The 23964-nt window shown below is 38.8% G+C and overlaps 1 protein-coding gene across 4 annotated transcripts in view; it reads right to left on the bottom strand.

The window, feature by feature from the left end:
* Positions 1-4768: 4768 nt before the first annotated feature.
* Positions 4769-23964, bottom strand: part of ca8 (carbonic anhydrase VIII) — a 24474-nt gene continuing 5278 nt past the window's right edge. Inside the window, exons 2-9 of one of the 4 annotated variants that reach the window (XR_009673959.1) lie at positions 21758-21943; positions 21394-21518; positions 19176-19271; positions 18053-18115; positions 17859-17907; positions 15930-16042; positions 9567-9761; positions 4769-5675 (exon numbers count right to left, since the gene is read on the bottom strand). Coding sequence is in view for 1 of the 4 variants with exons in the window: in XM_061043855.1 (XP_060899838.1) it covers positions 9627-9761; positions 15930-16042; positions 17859-17907; positions 18053-18115; positions 19176-19271; positions 21394-21518; positions 21758-21949 (773 nt within the window). In the remaining 3 variants the exon portion in view is untranslated. Of the gene's footprint in view, positions 5676-9566; positions 9762-15929; positions 16043-17858; positions 17908-18052; positions 18116-19175; positions 19272-21393; positions 21519-21757; positions 21950-23964 lie in introns of all 4 variants that reach the window. The other 3 variants (XR_009673958.1, XR_009673957.1, XM_061043855.1) reach the window with 3 other exon arrangements.

Raw genomic sequence — 23964 nt, 5'->3', positions numbered from 1 at the left:
CCACAAAAAAAACCCTCAAATAATTATATACTCACCATGAGTATTTTCTGCACTTCAGTGATTGAAGTTAAACCTAAGTGCCAACTCTGTTTTGCTGAGCCTCTGTTAATGTCCCCTTATAAAACATAAAGGCCCTGACACACCAAGCAGACGGCAAAGAACTAGTGGCGAAGAAGACCGCAAAGACTGCCGCCGACGGCCAACCACCACCTACGTTCTGCGAATGCGTGAGAGGAAATAACTCTCCATGCCAGCAGGGGGCAGTGTGGTGGAATTTCTGTAGTTATTTAGATTATAATGTAAAGATGTCATTAGGTTTATTTACTGTTCTCTAATGTCAGTCAGACCTGACAGTGTTCAGTTGTTATTAGAACACCAAGTACAGCTTAGAGAGTGTCAACTGTTCTTCCTGATATCTGTAAGGATGTTTGGTAGACTTGTTGTCTGCTCTAGTGTTATAGACGTCACAGTTTAGTCTAGGTGAGTCAATGTGACCCTGATAATGATAATGTCTTTTAGGATATATGCGATGCCTTTTGAAAGGTTTGGCAGATGTGATTGAGCAAGACACGAGAACAGAAGTGTGATGTTGAATCATGTCTCCTCGACGAGTATTCATCTTATGTATAAACTTTCATCAACGTAAGCCATCTGAGTCAACTGAGTCTTATTGTATGGAGTCAAGTCTTAGTCATTTCTTCAACAAATTGGCGTCACGAACAGGATATCTACAAACAAAGACTGGTATGTGCAAACAATTTTTATTCTTTGCTACTGCCATGTCTGAGTTTGACGATATCTAAAGAAACTGTAATTCGGATGAAATTATTGTAAGCTTGACAACATGCTGTTGAATAATATTTACATATAATAGAAATTGAATAAATTGTCAATGATTGGGAATCATTGATTGCTTGTATTTGCAAATTGGTGAGAGTTGGTCTGTCAAGCATCCTGCGGGTGTCTCGGATATCTGAGCCAGCTGTTCTTTTTGAGCTGTGACTCGACACAAATAAGATCAAACTGTGAATTTATATCCTAGGGGAGACGTCCCGGGGTGGATTATTAAGAATTCATTTCGATATAGGTAAGACCAGTAGGTGAATCTGTGTCCAGCGGGATGTAAGACTCTGTAGTCATAGGGACGTCAGAGCGATAAGATTTGTGTGCACACTGAGCTGATTACTTATGGTAGTCGTTTGATTGTCCTCATTGCCGTCCATTGCCCTCATTGTCTTTAATGTTTAATTTAATTTAATTAATTTTAATTAATTAATTTTAATTTTCTTTGTCTTTTTGTGTTTGTTTACCCATGGCTATTTAGTCTCAGTGTTCTTTCTCTCTTGTTGTGGGTTCATTGATAGTTGTTGGATGTTGTATGTCGGTCAATGTCAGTGTTTCCCAGTACGTACCAGTTTTTGACTTTTTATGAATTTTCTCAGTTTGAACTTTTGTTAAGATATAAAGTTTTGATTTACTTTTGTTACTTATGCGAAACTAACAAATACTAGGCAATACATTCTGCCTCAAAGAAATCAATTACAGGAATCGATGCTGTAGTTCAATCCCTTTTGATAAAGGTTTGATGGTTGAAACTATCAGCCCATGTAACACTCCCATTTTGCCAAACCTGAAGCCAGGCTGCCCTGATGAATTGAGGTTTGTGCAGGTCTACAGGTTATAAATAACATGTTTGTGCCTTCAGTTCCGATTTTATCAGATATAAATTCCATTCTGGCAGCAATGCCGGCAGATTCAAAGTACGATACAGTCATTGATGTAAATTGAGATTTTCCTCCATTGCATCTGTATCTGCATCCAGATAGCCAATATTTGTTTGTTTTTAAATTCAAAGGCCGAAAACTGACATGGACCAGGCTTCCACTGAGATTTTCGGAATCCCCAGGGAAATATTCTCTTTGTGTCAGGCGTGATTTGGAACTATCTGGTGGAAGTACCTTGTTGCAGTATGCTGATGATTTGTTGATCGCTTCCCCTTTGAGAGAGGACTGTCAAATTGACTCTGTGTTACTGATGGAAAGACTGGCTGAGTGGCTGTGGTCACAGAGCTTCTCTGACCAAATTGCAGTACTGTCAACCTCAGGTTAAATACCTGGGACGCGAGAAGTGTTACGCGAGGGACAGCGGCTGCTGTCCCCTGAGAGAGTCAACCTCCTTGCAAACATGTCTCCTCCGAGGACCAAGAAAGAACTGCTATCTTTTCTGGGAATGACAAATTACTGTTGTCATTGGATTTTTGAGTATGCTGGAATGGACTCTGTGTTGAGGTCTTCCACAGGACATACTGCACCCTCTGTTGTGCAAAGGAATGAAAACATGTACTCTGTTCTTATCTCAGCTCCGGCGATGGGGCTGCCAGACTACACACAGCAGTTTCACCTCCATGTTTGTGAGATGGAAGGATTTGCTTCTGGTGTTTTGGTGCAAAAGCATGGATCACATTACCGTCCAGTGCTGTATTATTCGTCTAAGCTGGGGCCGGTTGTCCTTGGGAAGCCTGGTTGTGTCAGGTCAGTGGCTGCTGTAGCCACAATGATTGAACAATATCAGATCCTATTGTACTGGCCAATGACTGTATTGTGCAAGTTCCACACTTAGTGTTTAACATTCTAAACTTCTCAGCCACCCAACACATGATAGCTGTACGCAGGTCAGGTTATGAAGAGATCATTTAAGTTCTCACATTAATCTAAGACGCTCTCCTCCAATAAATTTAGCACTACTTCAATAACAGAGCTTGAAGATGATCATGATTGTAATTTGGTAATTGAAACCAGCCCACCCCCCAGGTCAGACCTAATGCAGACACCAATCTGAAATTTGTGAAATAATTTTGTACACTATTTTCTTTTATTTGTAATTATGAAATTTAGTCTAGTTTTAAAACTGATCTTAGTGTTCTTAGTAGTTTTACGTCTTGTTTTTATGTGCCTAAATGGTATTTGTTCGTTTTGTGTGTTGTCTTGAATGAGATTGCAGTTGATGCTGTAACGGTGTAATTTCCCTAAAGTATTAATAGAGTATCTATCTATCATCATGCCCATCTGACACCACAAATCTAGCAGGTTTTGTAGATTGAGAAGTTATTGAAGCACAGGCTCTCCCTAGTGGAACCTCTGCTCAGACTGCAGAGTTGTATGCTCTTATCAGGTACTGTTCTCTCGTGAAGGACACAGTAGTCACAGTATTTACAGATTTAAGTTTTGCTTTTGGTGCAGCTCACTCACACTTCTGGTATTTTTGATTCGAAGCACACTAAACACAACTAAAGGGTTTAGGCCTCATGAAGTTTTGACTGTTATGGACTGATGAATTTGTGTCGGAATATGTGAAACAGTTAACAGAACAACTGAGAAAGTTTCATTTGCAGGTATCTGGCAGGCTCCCACAGCCCTCAGATAAACCTATTCAACCTTTTCAGTGTGGAGATTATGTATTAATCAAGTCGTTGGACAAAGTCTCTCTTTCTCCTAGGTGGAGGGAGCCTTTCCAGGTGCTACTGGTCACCCGAACTGCCCTTAAGGTCGAGGGCAAGGCAGAATGGGTTCATGCATCCCGCTGCCGACCTGCTCCCTCTGGAGCAGGAACTTAGGAACTTAGGCGGAGGGCTAGCTAGCCTCCTCCTCTTTCTCGTCTTGGGGGTCACTCTCTGCTGGCGAGCAGAGGAAAGGACCTCTGGTGATTCTGATCTGGACATCAGGAGCAGGGGCGCAGAAGTGCCTCACAATGAGTACGAGGGCTCTCGTATTCAGTCAGGAGTGCGTTGTGCTGATGACAAGCTGGATGTAAACGAACTAATGGCTATTTCTGAGCTCAGCAAAGACGTGAGACGCACCACTCTGATGAAAATGAAATCTAATGAGAATAAAGACTCGGTGAACAGTATTTGGAGAAAAAATGACGGAAGTGAACCTGATGAGACTGTTAATCTTGATTTTGTTTCACCCCTCTCCAGACAGAAAAGAGAGGTGAATCCTGTATATATAAGATGTCCTCAAAATCGATGTCGAGAGGGTAACTGCCGGCTGGCCTACCCAGAGCAGGATTCAAATGGGACATGGACACTACTAAAGTCAGAGATGGGTTTTTGGATCTCTTTTGCAGGTAAGTATGTGATCTGTGACCTCTGCCCTGTAGTTCTTTATGACCGGCACGGCTCTGTTATTTTTTACTGCATGTTTTTTATTTGAGATCATTTATTTCCCGATCGTGGAGCAGAGAGGATGTGAGTACAGGATACGATCCGTAGGTCTCTAAAATACAGGGAATATCATACATTATAAAAAGAGAGCGCTTGTAAAAAAGACGCTGGACGCTGCACTTTTCATCCAGGCAGCCGCTTTCTGCTGCGAACGCTCTCTCTCTTAATATCTTGTGCGCACAAGAAATATTTTCAGGACTTCAGGGGTTCTTTTTTAAAGTGTCTTGAGATAACATTTGTTGTGAATTGGCGCTATACAAATAAAGACTGATGATTGATTGACTGGTCTGAAACTCATAGTGACAAACCTAAAATAAAAGGTTAACTCTGCTTGTATTAAACCTCTGGATTCTAGATATAGCCTAAAGCCCTGTGAGCCGGTGCAGCTCATTTAACCGAGCAGCTTGCTTGTGTAAGAGATGAGATTCCCCCGGATACAGCGTTACGCTAGCTTATGACTGATAGGATCACGATTCTTTGCAAAGCCAGCAGAAGATATGCCAGAGTTGTCTTTGTCAGCAAACTGATAGTCGTTTCAAATTAAAGTAGATTTCCAGGAGCAGAGGCTTTGGGCTTTATTTCTGTTTCCAACTCCAAAACAACAACAACAACAACAGATTATAAAATGAAGAATTCATTAAAAAGTATTGCATTTGTTAAATTTGTTTACATGTTTACATATGGATTTATGACGACTGACCATTAAAGAGCAACCGCTATAATGGTGGCCAGTCTACCTTCAGCTGTGATTTCATCATAGAAATGTATTCATGTTCAGTTTTTTTAATATGGAGGTTTTTCCCTTCACTTTTCGAGCAGATCTGCAGCAGCTTGTTTAGTTTGTAACAGATAATGACCCACTTCAGGTGTTTCTACATATTGGATGCAGCACATAAACACATGCAGCTCGTGTGTGTGTGTGTGTGTATTTGCTTTGATGTGTAGAGCTTTTCAGTGTGTTTCAGAGTCTTGGTCACAGCGCGGTTTGAATCTGTACGTTTGTGTGTGTGTCTGCATGTGTGTGTACAGGTGCGTCTGTGGTTTCATGTTTCCTCGTGTTATGACAGCAGAGACAAGGTGATTGTTACGTCTGCCATCATCTAATCTGGACACACAAAACACACACACACACACACACACACACACACACACACACACACACACACATTACAGTAATACTTGTCACACACCCCCAATACTCGCTCAAGCACAAGATGGATTTCACATTCACATGACTGCAGTAAATATTAGAAAGAGAGACAGGGGTAACAAAGAAAAGTAATACACCTACATTCATGCAGACAAACACACACACACATGCACGCACACACACACAAAAGCACACGTTGGTGTGAGATCAATAGTTTCTTTGTCCCTTCAGTCTGCAGCTTTATCTCTCTGTTTCTCCTTTCATATTTCCTCCCCGCTCTTCTCGACTCTTTGTTCTTCTCTTCTGCAAAGAATGAAAAATGTGGTTCAGATTAAAGAACATAGACGACCTACGGTTTCAGAATAAATGTTTTTTAAGGGGGGGGGCTCTAATCTGAGTTCTGTGTGCCATGTAAAGTTTAAAGTAGTGCTATCAGCAGTAATTACTTTGAATAAGGTTTGAAATGAATGTGTTCATTTTTCATCATGATTAATCTCATGCTATTTTGTCCCTTCAGTCTCAACATAGCTGGTCCTCCTCAGAGTCTCCCTGTAGTCTCAGTGATGTAAAAGAAGGACACTGCTGCATCTCTGAATGTCTCATTTCACTTTAACAAACTCTCAGACAGCTCAGCTGACCAGTCCAAAGTAATATCCACCTTATGACATCACACATTGACCTTATGACATCACACATTGACCTCATGACATCACACATTTACCTTTGTTACTGTTCCTTTGAGCTGTTTTCATCCACCAGAAGGTCCTTACTTTATTTCAAAATAAAAGCAGATGGATCACTCCTCACACTATTTATTAGTGTGGAAAGTTATAATGTCACATGGTTACAAAAAGGCTGCCAAAATCACAATCCCATTCACAGAAGGTATGCATTACTCTAACACTGAGCTCAGTCCCCCCTTTGGCCACCCCTCCAAAAGAAAGAGCCCCCCTCATAACTCATACACAGTATTTGACTAAACAACCGAACTCAGAATCTAGTATTAAATACTGTTACTGAAACAATTATGAATTATGGTATTTTATGTTGTGGTATTTAATGATGTGTGCTATTATTTGGCATAATATATATATATATATATATATATATATATATATTAAAGCGATCATCTTTGTCTATTTTTCACCTGGGTTTAATGTTCCCCTCTGACAAAACAACTGGCCCCAGTTTGGCCCCCTCAGTAAAAGTGGTCTAGAACAACCACTGTGTAATGCTAATACGGGCATCTTGTGTCCTTATGAGACATTCAAAGACGGACAGAATCTTTATTTTCACAACATCATATGGGAGCAGGTGGCTCGTGTCACTGTTACTGTTTGACCTCTCTCCAGTCTTCTTTACTTCTTCACCTCTTCTCCTCTATTCACCTCTCTCGTCTCAGTTGAGTTTGCACTGGTGGGACAGGATTAGTATCCGTTTACACTATATACAATACTCCTCTGTTCTTTCCCTCTCTTTTCCCTTGCCCTCCCTCCGACTCCCTTCAGCACAGTACCTCTCTGTCTCCCTCCTCTCCACAAACTATCCTCTCACCTTGTTTCTCTTCCATCTTAGCTTCCTGTTTTCTTACATCTACGTTCCAAACTTAATAAAGGTTCAGAGCTCCACTGGCTAAAAGAGTTATTCATTGAAAATAAAGCCTTCACTGTGCTGAATTCACCTTTTCAATAACATGACTGCATTAAAACACATAACTGCAGGATCTTTCTCTTTCAAAGACATTGTAAAATAAACAATAAAATAACCTATTATCTTAGCTTAGTGGTACTTTTGTAAATGGAGCACTCCACAGATTTCAATGTTGATGTTTGGTTGGATTGTCAAGAGGAATACAACTCTTACTAACTTTTATTGAATGTCCTCTTTTGCTGCAGACAGAGTTTTTTTTGTGAAAAAGAGAACGTTTGTGTTACAAACTGGGACAAGGAGTCTGAAACACAAGGACTTTCAGATGTGACGGTCAAATCAGAAATGTAGAATCTACAACCCCATTTCAGCTAAGAGACAATAGAAACTGATCAGATTAAAATATGACAAAAGAGACATCAAACTGTTGAACAGCTGACCTCCTACATCAAGAAAAAACAGTCGTCCACTTTTAAAGTTACAGCACTCAAACACTTAAAGTGTGTTTGTTAAAAGAAGATATGGAGCAGCAGAGCTGTAAACATGTCAATAACATCAAGTTAATTATTTTGCAAATACATTGACATTTCTCCGTATCAACATTAAAGGGGACATATTATGAAAAATCCACTTCTACAGTGTTTTTGAACATATATTTGGGTAACCTGAGTGTCTACTGACCCACAACATGTGAAATAAACCCATCCAGTCCTTTGTTTGTGGTCTGCATAAGTCTTACAACACAGAGAAAAATGCTCTGTTTCAAATGTGCTCTCCTTGTGATGTCACAGTGGGATTCTGTTGAAAAAAAGATCCCCTCCCCTCCTCTCCCCTGATATCTTCACCCATGGACTCCACCCCCATCCTAGAGCAAAACATTTGCGTAGGTCGGCCATTTTTATTCTCTCTACAGAGGAGTGATGTCTACGGGGAAAACTCAGGGGGGGTCATTTCATTTAAAGAGACACACACACCAAAACGGAGCGTTCTGAGAGAGCTGGTTTATACAGGGTCACAAACCTCCTCTGGTGCTTGATTCATGTTATATTTTGAACCACAGAAAAGCACAGCACAGATGTTTCATTTAGACAACAGGGGACTGTTTGAAAAGGTGGAGAAGGGGGATAATATGTCCTCTTTAAATATGTTTTTGTGCTTTTTTAAAAATTAAATATGGGATTTCAATGTTTTGCAATTCATCGCCAACCATTATTTGCCTTTTACGCAACATACCAACATTTTTTGGGAAAGGGAGGCTAGCATTTTTTTGGCGACAAAACCAGAACAGTGAGTAAAGAAGTCAAATCATTTTGGCAAGTGTGTTTTTCATCGGCCTCTTATCCTTCCATCATTTTGTAAGTGCAGTGCAAAAGTTTTTAAATCTTTTAAAGTTAGGGAAGGCCTAAAACTGAATGTGGAAACAAGAAAACATCAATTGAATGACAAATAGAATCTGTCATATACTATTTGTCATACTCAGAGAAGATTTGGTTATGACTTTAGATTTTTTAGAAGATAAAGTCAAACTTTAATACTTTGACAGACACCTGCTCATCAGCTTTTGTTCAAATCAACATGTTGAGATAAATCACAAAGATTTGATATTGTCAACATTGAGAAATGTGCTTTTAAGAGTTAAAATCTATGACTTTAATTTGAAGCTCTCATCCATCTTTACCTCTCCGTCTCCCCTCTGACTTCTAACAGCTCTGCACTGTCCTCCTGCCGCAGTGCTGCTGAGCTAAATCTGGGATCCCATCATACACTCCATACTGTATATAGGCTAGACCCAGATAAGTAACTGAACTGGGTTAGTTCTTCCAGGGCTTGATCCATTACTTTGTGGTTTCAGAGGACCCAAATACCTCTGGGACAGTGCACCTACTTCCATTAACACTCTGTCCCTTATCAGGAAATGTGCTGAATGAAGAATACAGAGAACAGTGTTTGGTGATATGGTCAAATAAAGATCTAAAGGTTGACATTCATTCTTTCCTTTATTTTACTCATTTATAATCTTTTTCTTTTATGTAGATGTAAAATCATAGCTGCGCTAATTATTTGTTTTTCATTAACAATGGATTTAATTACTAAAGTGTGTTAAGTGGGTCACTCACTAATAATGAAGAGCACTCAGTGATTTACCTCTGCAGTCTCCCTCAGCTTTACAGAACATTTTAGCATTTCATTATCTTGGTTTAATGACTGCAGCTTTATTTTTCATTTCTCTCTCACCTCTCAGTGGATGAGCTTTGATAAACCAACTTTGTAGTGCCTATCCTGCACTAAACAAAAGACTGACACAGTAAGTGCCTGGACCCAAAACACAGTCAGGCACTTATCAGCTTAAGAGCCAGATATGACCAAAACAGAGATAAAAGCAGAAGCATTCAAAGCTCAAGTTAAATCCTAACTTAGCTCTGTATCAGCTAGATGTTTAATTAGTTAACTGTACAAGTCAGGAGAATTGGATTTTACATTCATGGGCCGTGGCTATAGCTATTCTTTGATAAAATGGTACAAAGAAGAACTTGAAATGGAAATTACCTTTTATACTTGTACCATTAGGTCCCATCGTTTTTCTGAATCATCCGTGGAAAGGGAAGATTACTGGAAGGCGGCGCGAACTGTCCGGTCACTGAGCGGCTGTGTGGGGCGGAAGTTGTCCCCCAACAACCCATCATTTCCTTCTAGCAGTTCTGCCCCTTTAGTGTGGGACCGCAGCCTCCGAAACTCCTCAATCTGTGGAGAGAAACCAGGTAGGTGTCTTTTAATTGGCTGAACGAGGTCACATGCATATCTGAAGGTCTCACACAAAAACAGGTTTAACCAGGATGGTGGAAGTTTCTTTAAGATCAATAATGATATTCCTGGACTAAGGTGGCTGATTGCTAATATTCACTATCAAGTATTAAGTGCATTCCAGAGACTGTATGAAACATGGACGTAGGCTCAGTGACGTCACCCGTTATTTAATGGAGGGGAATTTTGAAGTCGATCGATGGCAGTGGCCATGTTGAAAATGTTGTCTCAACTTAACTTTTTTTTCAAACTAGACACAGGTAAAGTGGTGAAGCTGAGGCTCCTGGCGGACAGTTGCAACATGCTAGCTTGCAGTCAGATCGGTCATGGCCCTAATTATGCCAAACTTATCCTTCATAAAAATCAAAGCAGATGCAATATAAAAATATTCAGGCAGTGTGTGCCGATAAAGACTTCATATATTTAGTACAAAATCGTTTTTTGTACCACACTATTCATCAGTTCATTATCAATACCGATGGGGGTGGAGCTGATCCCAACCAAGCACGGCGCTACACCTGTCATGATTTAGTCTTGTGTAGTTTGTTTTCAGTTTATATTTCCTGTTTTAGTAGTTCCCGTTTCCTAGCTTAGTTTCTAGTGTTTTTATTTTGTATTTCCTATACCTGTGTTTCTTTGTCCTAGTGTGTATTGTTCTTGGTAAATTGAGTCTTTAGTGTTTCCAATTATATTTTGTAGTGTATTTTTCCCTCTGTGAAACTTGCCTTTAGTGTGTTTTTGTCTTAATGTTTCATAGTCTAGTCTTTAGTGTTTCCTGTTATTTTGTATCTTCATATCCTAGCGTTCTTTATGTTCTAGTGGCAATGTTACATTCTTGAGTTCTGTGTGACTTCAGTGTTTCATGATTTAGTTTGTATTGTCCTCAGTGTTTCTGGTCTTGTGTTTCTTCCTGCATTGATTGCCCTGATTGTCTTCACCTGTGTCATTAGTCTCACCTGTGTTTGATTACCCCATGTCTATTTAGTCTCTGTGTTCCTTCCCTCGTGTTGTCAGTTCATTGTTTGTTAGTTGTTTGTTGAGTGTAGTTGTTGTAACCCGTATCTCCTCGAGGCTCCTTGTGGTCTTTACCTTTGTGATTTTTGAAGTAAGTTTTGTTTGCCTTTTGGCCTTTTTGTTTAAATAAATATTTTTGGTTATTCTGCACTAGGATCCACCTCCCTTTCAACACACCGTGACAACACCGGGGGCTTGAGGGCACTATAGCCCCGGTTAAGCCCCCTCATGTATGTCTGCTTAGATTAAAAAAAAAAGATAGAACTCAAAAAGTAACAATGAATTCTTGAAAATCGACTGTCCCTGATCCCAGCCATCATTGGGCGAGAGTCGGATGCACAGTCAATCACAGGGCTGTCCCATAGGGACAGCTACATTCACACCTACAGGAAAGGTAGAGTCACTAGTTAACCTAACGAGTCTCTGGACAGCTGGTGGAAGCTGCAGTTCTTTGGGTTCATTTTGAAATGCCTTGGTGCATCCCTTAGTTTTTCCTTACTGCTGTTACTTGTTAAATGTTGCCGAGTGCTTCGCTCATGGAGGATTCATGTGTCATTAGTCAAAGAGTATGGTGCAAGGAGTACAAAAACGATTGATCGACTAACTGATTGATTAAATTATATTTCTGGCAGAGTAATAAAGCGTGACGGTGATTTATAACAATTGAGTCCCTGCAAAAGGGTAAATGATGGTGACTTGATTTTGTCATTTTGCTTTTTAAAAAGGTAAGTTTAGCAATCTATGACTTCAAATACTCACACTTGACTCACTGTTTACTCTGTTGAATGCTGTGATGACAGATGATAGACTCTTAAGTGTGGTGTTAAAGGAGAAAAGATTTTTTTTTTAAACTGGGACCAATGTGGAGTCCTTGATAACAGAGAAAGATGCTGTTACAGTATAACAACAGTGTAGGAATAAAATGTCTTTGCATTTCCCTGCCCTGCGTATAGACTTGTGAAAATTAACCATTTTTTTGACATCATCTCCAGGAACTCTCTGGTTGTTTTGTTGCTCACAGAAAAACAAAAAAAGCTCAAAATTATGACAGAAAGGATCCAAACATTTGACTTCCTGCTCATGTGTGACTGTGGCTAATGATAATATCTAACATCTACACCTACAGTTCAGTGTCTTACGAGTTGGCCAAAACAAACAGAAAACTGTTCCTGTGCTGTTGTACCACTGGCTGACAGAAGGAGAATTTATAACCTTCTGTCAAAGTGCAAAACTTGTAGACATGGCAACGGTTGAATGACAAACACACACATTTTTGCATGCACATTTACACTGTGCACACACTCTTTGTCTTTCAGCAGTTGATAATAGCCGGATGTTTGAGGTGTGTTTTCTAAGCAAGCAGGACCTGCAGGTCTATAGCACTTATTCTCCTGTTTTTCTTTATTCAGCAGGTTCAATAAAATCTTATAGGTTACCATCGAAAAATGTGAGAGAAAAAGTTAAAGGTCACACGACATATTCTAAAAAAAACATCTTGTTTGTTACATATTGTTTGGGTGCTAGATAGATAGTCATGTGGAGAGGCTATAGGGTTTTGAATCTGACCTTGGCCCTTTGCTGCATTTCGTCCCACACTCTCTCTTCCCAACATTTCCTGTCTCTCTTCAGCTGTCCCATCCAATAATCCAATAAAGTCAAAAAGCCCCAAAAATTACTTAAAAAACAACTTCAATTCTCAATTTGAAGCCCAATTCTAATTTAATTGCAGCAATATTCTTTTCTGTTATCCCCTAAAGCCACAAAGTGAAGAGGAAGTTATTGAAGAGTTACTGCTGTCTCAGGTTAAGTCTGAAAATTAAAAAAAATAAATGTAGCAAGAGCAAGATAAGCCCAAGAGCACAATGAGCAGAGAACAGATGGTATGAAAAGAGGCTGATGGAAATGTATTCTAAGAAATAGTACCCAGTGTGATCTCCCCTGGACAGGAGTAGTTTCAGTTGTTGTTAAGACAAAAAGCTTTTGAATCTCAGTTAAGCATCTGTGGTGTAATCTTGGCAGCAAGATAACATTTATGCTAAAAACTTACAATGATGATTGTGTCACTTGTATGTCTCTCGTATGCCTTGCTATCGCCTGCTTTCTGCTGTAATTATTTCACATCTTGTTTATTTTATTGATGTTTTACTGTTTGATCTGACGATGGGCAAAGGGACATCTATGGACCATGCCATGTATAGAGATGTGAGTTAAAGGGATTTTTCCCTGCAGGGAATAATTGAGCTGAAATATTTTGAAGTCGTCCACAACAGTACAGACATCGTCTAAGGCAAGAGGACTGCAAGAAGTCTTTTCTTTACACATTTCCAAGAGAGATGAAATACTAAAATAACTATCAGAGGAATCATCATATTTTACAGCAACCTGAGTTAAGATATATATCTATTCCACCAATGTGACACACTTGGGGGGGGCAGAACTTGTAAAAGAAAATAACATTCCTGCATGTTTTAGTAATTTTTTTTTAAATTGATGACTAAACTAAAAACGTTCTCAAATCAAAAAACACTTTGAAATCTTCTACATTTGCTCTTTAGTAACTCTGAATGTTCATGACGTTTTCTGAGAAGAGAGAATATCTTAAGGTCAATGTAAACAACCTCACACCTCTAACAGACTTCACTTATAACATTTTAACATGTTACATAAAATGAGTTCTTATGGGCAAAACAAGAAGGCGCTCAAACTGATGTATAACGATGAGATGTAAAAAGAAGAAAGGATTGTGTTTAACACCTATAGGGCTGTTAGCATTAACAATTGAATCTGGATTCATTCATGTCTGAAGTTAATGCATACATCTTTTTTTAGCCGCGATTAATCTCATGCTATTTTGTCCCTTCAGGCTCACCGTAGAAAGTGGTCTTCAGTGTCTCCCTGTAGTCTCAGTGATGTAAAAGAAGGACACTGCTGCATCTTTGAACGTCTCATTTCACTTTAACAAACTCTCAGACAGCTCAGCTGACCAGTCCAAAGTAATATCCACCTTATGACATCACACATTGACCTCATGACATCACACATTGACCTTTGTTACCGTTCCTTAGAGCTGTTTGACGTCAGTTTTTGATCTGTAACGAGTTCCTTTTTCTGTGGTTAATTTCATGTTGTAACCTTCGATCTACCAGAAGAAGAAAAGCAGGTTTAAATAATACAACAAGTAAAGTACTCTCCGCTTAAGACAATACAAAAATAAAAAATAAAAGGCTCACAATTTTTATTTGTAAATGCGAAAATTCAAAAAGATGCACTTTAACCATGCCAGGATATTTTAAACTCTGGAGCGAGTGTAGCCGATTTTAGCAGCCACGTTTCACAACCTCTCTTTCTGCAGGACTCAGGAATGTTGATTACATTTTGGTTACTTTTTACTAAGAAACAAAGGAACTGATCAATGATTTAAGTCTCCCTCTCAGACAGGCTCTGGAAGACAGGATATTATAAACTTTTACAACGCCTTGAATAAACAACCAAGCGGAAACAGAACACTCTGCTATCTACGAATTGACCCCAAAGACATGAACTGTGACTGAAACCAGTCTCTGCAAAGTCGTAAAATTGACCATCTGTTGAAGGACTGCTGAAGAACTGAATTAAACCACAGCTTTCAATTCTGCATCAAATGAACATTTATGTCTTTCTTCATCTAGATATTTGTAATTGTCACATTGAATGTATTTAATCATCTTTTTAAACTCAAAATCTGATCTTCAGAACAGGAATAAGAGTTATATTATGTTTAATAGGAATTTGACGTGGAGCACTATTGCTATCTAGTGTTAGAATATCCATGAATACGTAACCTTCATAATTATACATTTAGACGTGTTATAAAGCATACTCTTTGATATTAGCTATAGAAGGTGTTATTTAAAGACACCATTTTATTTTCCTACTTTATTAATATGTCTTATTAAGAGCTTTTGAACTTTCTCCTCCAAAGTCTTTGCTCTTCAATTTTGAACGCCAATTTCTTAATTTGGATTTATAGAGATGGCCATCAGTTTAATTTAAATTGGAAATCGACGTATTAAAAGACTCTTTAATATTTTTCCTGTTGGATCCACTTGGAGCTGATGACGACACAACCACGACGGCTGAACCGCCATGCAATCTCCATCCCAGCTGCATACTCCGACCAAGGTGCTAATCTAATCTGGCCCGTGGACCTCTCTGGGCCTGAAAAGAACGACTTGCCAGAGACTGAAACGCGGGACCAGTCGGCGGAGTTCAATCAAACACACCTCACAGTAAGAGTGTTGGTTCCGCAGTGGGTGTTGAGAGATTAAGTCTTGAGTCGTGTCTATTCAGAGCTCCCTTTAAATCCAAATAGAATCCCAAAATTCGTTTATCAACTTTTTAACTTTCTGACCATTTTCTGATTAAGTCATTCAAACAATACCGTGTCTTATCTCATTACTCAATATATAATGTCACCATACATTATAATTGCATTATCCTGATCATAATAATCATATTCTTTATCTGTTTCATCTATACATTATTGTTTACCCCTTTTATATTAAATCTTACACATAAAATTCAGAACTTCGTCTGTGTGTTTTCTGGTTTAACATTTCTAGAACTTACTTCTTTCAAGATATGAAACTGACTGATTAGGACTTCCTCATGACTGGATGTAATCGGCCATGTTTGTTCTAATGTATTCTCTCAGGTCTTATTCCCCTTGAATTTGTTTTGTTATGAAACCTTGAACCTTGAAAAAATTTAATTTCAACCATGAGATTAATTGAAAATTAAAAAAGTAATTGTTTGACAGCACTTAAAATTACCTTTTATTATTTAAAAGCAGAATGGTTAAAATATTTTTAACAATGAGGACTGAGTTTAAAAACACTTCTAAGCATTACGCTCCTATGATCGGTTAACGATAACGATAAAGCATAATTAGCCACAGATTTTGATATTCCTCACATTGTTGTTCTTTTTGTTCTTTCTGCCTACATTACCCATAATGCTGCCACTGACAGAGACCTTTGTATGTGTGTCTATCCCCAGGGATGAGGAGAGCAACAGACACTGATGTTCTCAGGTTTTGTTTGATTCATGTCTTACCTGTAACTGTGAGATGGTCAGAGGGTAGCGATAGAGGATCCAGGTCACATTTTCACTACAAGGTGGTGTGGTCAGAGAGCCTTCATACACCCAGTAGTCTCTCAGTAAGGGGTCTGAGGGCAGAGGAACCATTTCATGTGAAACACATTAAGACACTTAAAAAATGGTAAAGGCTGTTTTTATGTTGAATCTGCTTTCAGTTTGGTAACAAAAAATAAATACATAAAATCAAGATTCTTTAAAGGGATACTTCACCCATTTGCATTAATCTTTGTATCATTAGAAACCTCGTAGTATTTTTGAATGGTCGATCATCCCGCCCTTATTTTCCCCTGAGACTGGAAAGATCTGTATTTCTAAGTCTGAAAAGGAGCTTCCAGTGACGCAAATATCATCATTTTGTGTCATCGGTGGCTGCTTTGGTTAGAGGGGGTGAAACTACATTGCTAGTTCCTCATGTTTTCAACCCGCCCATAGAGGGTGGGGACCCACTGAAGCTACAGACCAATCACAGATCAGTGGGTGTGACCTCACTCCCAGAATCGAAACTTAACGTCCGTCATTTTGCTTGGTAGCTATGCTAACAGGCTCTATGGAGAAAGATGATAAGAACCAACAGTATGATAAAAGTATGTTTCAACTTCAAACTGATATGGATGAAGGGGATTTTGAAGGTCTTGTGCTCGAATCCGATGTTCGTGGCTATCTCTACTAGCCGCAATATAGCGGCAAGCAGTTGAGGCTGATGGAGGAACAGGCAGCGGCTGCTGTGCATTCTGGGAGTTGTTGTCTTTCATCCACATGAGCCAAAAAGACACTTCCTGTCTTTTCTCGGCCAAGAAGGCACCAACTTCAAAAACAAAATTCACATTTCTACATATATGACACAATGTCAATCCAGATTCATGTTTCAACAGGTGAAGTATCCCTTTAAGCTCTGCAGCTCACAAATCATCTGCCTCTTTGTGACACAGAACAAACAAATGCTTACTCAGCAACACAGATGATGAAGCCTTCAGGCAAGCTAACTTTAGAGATCCAAAACATAGTAAACCAAACTGCCAAAAAGTTATTTTGCATGAGGGCTCTTTCAGCAAAGAGAAGAACAACCAGTTCTGATCCTACACACACTTTAACCCAACACTGCAAAAACCTCAATCTTAGCAAGCTTATTGGTCTGATTTTCAAGTCTCACTCCACTTATTGCAAGCTAGATTCGCCTGTGAAGTCCAAATACACATCTTATTCAAAGACACAAAAACAAGAAATAATGCCTGAATAGTGAATTATAATAAGATGTATGAACTAAGTTAAATATAAACATCACATTTTGAGACGCTAAACAAGTAAAATTGTTTTTCCCAATTGGGAGATTTTTATTTCTTACAACAAGCCGTATTTTTTTCTTTACATATATTGAAATAAGAGCTGATCTGGACTTGTCAAGTTAATGTGGCTTATATTTAATGTAAAGAGATATTTTTAACTTTAAAGTATACGAAAAGTATAGTTTTGGCAGCGTAGCTTTTATAGTTTTGTGCAGCTAAACTCCCAACTACCTCCACTGAAGAGCAAACACAATTTTAAACAGTTTATGACTTCTACAGAGTCGTGACTTAATATGTGGGTATAACATTTCACCTTTCTGTAATCTTTGTGGTGTACCACATGCCGACTGAAATAGTAACAGTACTCCTACTACAAAGGAAGTCTAAATCTCTGCCATACCTACAAAGAATAATTGAGGGACTTAGTTGAAGGATTACAGAAACAACTGGAGCTACTTTATCCACCACACATTGTTGACTCTTCAACAGTACTGGTTGTGTTTAAGAATAAGGGGGTCAAGAACAGATGATTTCATGAGGTTTTCCAAGGCTTCATGTGCTTGAAATACATTTTTTAAAATACATTAAAAAATCTGCTTACCAGGTAACAGAGTGTTGGGGTTGAAGCAGGGGATGATCTTGTTTTTCCCCTGATTAAAAACAGAAAAACAACAGAAGATATTGTCATTATGCATCCATTTTCACACTTCAACTGTTTGTCTAATTATTGCCTTATAGGATGTAATAAAATGTCTGTAAGATCTTAACGGTTGATGGTTTCATTTGTAGTCTAACCTTGTACTGCAGGTCCTGAAGAACTTCAGTGATGGCCTTCAGACCCAGATGCTCCTTACCAATCTGATAAAAACAAACAACACATTTCAGGTGACAGTATGACCTGTTGGTGGACATCAGTTTTATTAATGTATTTCCAAAAAACGATAATAAGCGCCCAACACATTCCACCACGGTCGCAGCAGACGGCTGCTCAACATCAGTCTGGTTCTGTTCGAGGTTTCTGCCTGATAAAAGGCAGCTGTAGTTAGTTGTAGAAATGATAATGACTGTTTAAAAAAGTAAATTGAATGAATAACAAGATTATTAATTGTAAATAAAAATAGCTAAATATAGTAAAAACCATTTAAACCTACAAAGATTTTAAGAAATGTTGCAGGAGGGGGGTCCCTGCTTGCCATATGACGGTCCTTGGTTAGCAAAGTTTAAGAACCCATCTAGAACATAACATATGTTCTAGATGGGTTCTTAAACTTTTAACACATCTAGCTATTTTTTTTATCAGATCTTAGTCTATACTCTGTATCCTTAAAAGAAGTAAACAGGAATTAAAATCTGAAGGAGCTGTCAGAAGCAAGATGTGTGAGGTTGGCCATGTCAGGCCTGTTTAAGGTGGAACCAGAACAACACTGCTATCAAATGTGTGTGTGTTGTTTTTGATGGGAGTGTTGTCACCACCTGCTGTAACTGAGATCTCTAAAAATGAACGTCAATTTCTGAGGTCTGATTGGTTTTATTAAACCGACAGAGTTACAGGCCAATTCAACAGAGAGTAATTTCACAGGAATGTAACAGATGGTATTTTCCAACTTGTGTCAGAGTACCATTGCACAGATAACCTGGAATGAACCGGTTCACTCGTTTAGAAAAAACAACACTGACAATCCCAGGAAGGAAAAGCACTTCAAGCTGCTGAAAATGTTTGATGAGAGCAATGGAGCTGCAAATGCATGCAGATACTTAAAATGTTTAAAATATTTTTCAAAAATATGTGGCACACACTGGTTCAGCTACTATAATTTACCAGACACAAGGGAGAGTAAAACCTGATATTCATCAAGCTTCATTTGGCTTGTGTTACTTTTCAGGACCGGTTGATATGTCCATACCTATTTTAATTTACCTGCACAAAAAGAGATATGATAAGGACTCCATTCTTCATCCCAAGAGCATCCTCCAAAGTGTTGAACAGAGTGCTGTTCCAGTGAATCAGATGGAGCTGCAGAGAGAGAGGCTGTTTTCAACAGGTGTAGGGAACAGGAGTTAAGTGAATGGGGGGAAACCACCAGCTGGGGCTGACTGAGGGCTTTCCATATGGGCTCTTATGTCAAGTTAGTGTGAACAGGGTGGAGGAGTTGGCCCCTTAAACAAACAAATATCAGACCAGAACACATATTTATTCTTCAGAAGTCTGAAAGCTTCATCCTTTTTATCTTGCTTTAATTCAAATACATTGGAAAATGAGTTCCCTATGTGAAGTCTCAGTGATCTCTGATGTATAGAGAGTAGATGTTCTTGTGTTTCAAATACATGGAGGCCGAACAGGTTAGGGGGGGTCTGGCACCGTGTAGGTCCTAGAGTACCTCCTTTTTTGCATTCTTCATACAGGATATAAATAAAGAAATGTTGGTTCAGCACGTCGATCAAAGGTTTGTAAGTGTAAAGCAGAAAGCCCTCCACAATAGGGATGTGAGTCTCCTCCTCCTTATTGTCAGACTTTGGGACCATCTCAGTATCCAGGGTGATATTAACACCATGAGATTTATCAAACTTCACCAGTAGATTCAACTGGGACAACCTTCTCAGATGTTTCTGTTATCCATCCATCCATCCATCCATCCATCCATCCAGCCATCCATCTGTTCAACCATCCATCCATTCATCCAACCATCAATAATCCATCCATCCATCCATCCATCCATCCATCCATCAATAATCCATCCATCCATCCATCCATCCATCCATCAATAATCCATCCATCCATTCATCCAACCATCCATCCATCCATCAATAATCCATCCATCCATCCATCCATCGAACATCCATCCATCTAACCAGCCATCCGTCCATCTGTTCATCCATCCAACCATCTATCCAACATCTATCCAACCATCCATCTAACCATGAATCCATCTAACCATCTAACCATCTATCCAACATCCATCCACCCATCCATCCATCCAACCATCCATCCAACCATCCAACCAACCAATAAAAAAAAATAAGTATCTAGCATTTTTATACTTGTTAACAATCCTTTAACAAACATTTTGAGGTCTACAACAACAAAAGAAGAATCTTCTACATACAACTTCCATTACGATCAGTGCTATAGTGCAACTCTGATCAAAGAGGAAAAATTAGTAAGATGTCTCACTCTGAAGCTTCTTCTGTTGTCAGAAAATAGGATGTGTTAAGTGTTAATGTGATCCTTTAGTGGACAGTAAGTGACAAGTAATGTGCATTTTTTTTAAATCATCCTTTTTTTTTTTTTTTTTTTGATTAAATTTATTTCAGACATATCAAATAAAAATCAAACATATCAAAAATACAAAAACAAAAAATCCTTTAGGATCTTTCGTTCATTGTTTTACAAAAATATTATATCTGCCTTTAACCCTGATGGATCTGCACTTTTAACATGGTGAACAAACTACAATGAACATTTCTGATGGCAGGATGAGGTCAAGTCAAAGTCAAGTGAATCCCTGAGCTCATTTAAGCAGCTGTTTCTGCTAAAGCTTCTTTCAGTTTGGATCATATCCAGATTAATGATTCCACCAACCACGATGTGCTGTTACATTGCACTGTACTTTAAAGGTGTTTAATTAAGCAACCCAGTTGGAGATTCATATTCTCACAGTGTTGTTTTACAGCACAGACGAGTGAGCTCACCCCTCCAGATATATAAAAAGTACTTTCAGTTTTTTACTTCTTGAGTAGATTCATAGACCAGTTTTTATACTTCCACTTCCACTTCAGTAAAATCTAATCAGAGTAACTTTATTTAGTAACTTTTTTACTTGAGTACAATATGCTTTACTCTTTACACTCCTGTTTACATTAATGATATAAGGTTAACTTCAGTCTTGTGTTACAAGTGTTGCTTGAAAAGATAAAACTTTTCAAAAGATAAAACTTTTCAAAAGATAAAACTTTTCAAGGACTCAACAAGCTACAATATAATCTGAAGGGCAAATGTCCCTGCCAGAAGTCTAAACAGATGGGAGGGAGTTGGTCCTCTGCAAAATCACACCGTATTTCATGGTCATGGCCATGTTAGTTTGTGATGGGGGATTGGGGGGTGGGTGTATGTTGGTGTAGGTGGGTGCTTGCTCTACCTCCATGGGGAAAGCCTTGAAGTTGACAGTGTGCTCTGATCCTCTTTGGTTCTCTTTGCCCCAGTGGAATCGAACCTCATTGAGCTCATACTCGTGATCACTTGGCAATGGCCCCCCAGTAACCACTGGCAACAGAGCAGATAACATTGTTAGCAAACACATACAGGAAGGACAAGACAAAGCAGTCACAGTGAAAGTAAAAGAGAGAAAGGAGGTCATTAACAGTGAGCTCTTTTTTTTCACACATTTCATAAATGTGTGGGAAAAAACTCACCACTAAACCACAGTGACAGTCAGCACAATCTAAACATGCTTCCTGTTTTCTCATTTGTCAAACAAAGAGTATTGTGTAATGATCTGTTACCTGACTTGGACTTGAGAATGATGCGAACGGTGTGTCCATCGTTGATGACCTCACAGTCTCGACACACCACGTAGTTCGGTGACAGGCCGACGTCGAGGAGGGTCGGGTCGTACTGAGCCTCCCTGGAGTTTAAGTTAATCGGAGACTGGTACTCTCCGTTTGCTGCTGGGAAATGGAGTCCCCATTCTACACCTATGATTGAAAGCAGGCACCAAAACACAGAGAAAACACATTTAATGTACCATACTTCAATATCTTTATGTGTCTTCATTGTATGACTCATGTTGTGTGAAGTAGTGTGTTGCTTTGACAATATGTGCCACACTCATATCCAACCATATATTTGTATAAAGGGTAACAAATCTGTCAATGAAACACTGAGCAAAAGTCAAGCAAAGAGTAATAATTTGATTTATTTTAAATGATATACTAACATGAATATTAGAAAGTTAAGGTGTTACAGCACATAACTGTTTGCTGTAGGAAAATATTAGAGTAACAGGTCTTGATCAGAGCGGACATTTTGTCTTGCATGAAATAATAATAAAAGTAACTGTTAATATAGGTCTATTCAAAAAGAAGTTACAGAGTGCTTTAAAATGAAAACAAGCAAATGATATAAAAACACATGCATTTGTTGCGACCTAGAAACATTTGTATGCAATTCAATTTGACAGAAGAAAGCACACTACACTATAAGTTAGAAAGTACTTTATATAATATTATTTTACATTTGTTTAACTTGTTAATTAAAAAAAACATACAGGTACTGTAATTTTATGTTAGTTTACACAGAAATTAAAAAGTTGTTATTAACTCTTTTCATTTTAGGTTTTGATATATGACGTCATCGGCCTGCGTGCAGAGGTGACGTATATAGTCAGGGTCGGGGTCAAGGGAGAATGCGCATGTATGCCGTTTTTGTTGTGAGGACCCGATGCTTCTTAAGAGAGATAATCATAAAAAAATACAGCACCGGGAAGAATAAAGTTGCCAAACAGAAGACAGAGTCCTGGTCTTTTCATGGGTGCAACACACTGTCAAATTATAAAACAAAATTTAAGGTAAATGAAAAGGTTTTTGATGAAAGCACAAGATACTCGTGCCCAAGTCCAGAAGAAACATCCCATCCTGACCACACCCCCACGCCCTACCACCACACGGCCCCACCACAACAACCCAAACAGCTACCACCCCCAAAAGACCCAGACCCTGTCCACGCAACACCCCCCTACCGCACCCACTTTCACCATCAGCCCCCCCCAAAAGCCCCCCCAAAAGCCATCCTCCTATCTCCCCCTCTTAGAACCAAGCACTGAACCTGGGGGGACAGAGCCTTCTCCATAGCTGCCCCCTCCCTCTGGAACTCACTCCCGACACACATTCAACCCTGCACCGACCCTCCTACTTTCAAATCACTGATCAAAACTCACCTCTTCAAACAAGCTTTTAATGTATGATTGTGATGTATTTCCTGTTTTCTGTAGTTTACCTTTATTGTTGTTATCTTTATGATTTGTGTGTAATGTTGTAATGTCTGTTAGTCTGTCCTTACTGTGCTGTTCTTTCTGTTTTTAACTATTGTACAGTGTCTTTGAGTTTTTGAAAAGCGCTTATAAATAAAATGTATTATTATAATTATTATTCCCACAGGAGAAAATAGAAAGGAGAGTCTGTAGAGATATGTTTGGAAGAGAACAGGGGAGGCAGAGTCGGGTCGCAAAAGGACAGGTGTTGTTGATGACAGACAGGTCTATTCAAGTTCAAGTTAAGCAATGACGGTACCAGGACCCTGAAACTGAAGCAGCTGATATAACTCATACTCATACATCCTTTTGTTTTTATTTCTTGTACTTTGCCTGCTCTGACAGAATTTGATATTGTATACCATCATGATGATGTTATGCTGGTCTGTTGGTCATATACAGAATATACAAGGTATTTTTTTAGGTCTTAAAAAAGTTTATTTTAGATTGTTTCATTACTCAGACATTCATGCTTAGGACACACTTTTCACTTTATTTGAAGAGAGATTTTTAAAAACTATGGCAAAAATGATAACCTTACATTTACATAAACCGAGTCAGCAGGTGAGACGTTTAGTCACAACTGTCTTTGTTTACATTTCAAACCTTCTTTTCTTAAAACATACACACAAACCCTGTTACACAAACAAACACTCCTGAATGGAAAACAGTGAAGAACAA

Source organism: Labrus mixtus, chromosome 8, assembly GCF_963584025.1.
Source record: "Labrus mixtus chromosome 8, fLabMix1.1, whole genome shotgun sequence".
NCBI classification, from domain to species: domain Eukaryota; kingdom Metazoa; phylum Chordata; class Actinopteri; order Labriformes; family Labridae; genus Labrus; species Labrus mixtus.
Note: the sequence above shows the minus strand (reverse complement) of the source record. Positions and strands in the feature narration are given on the sequence as shown.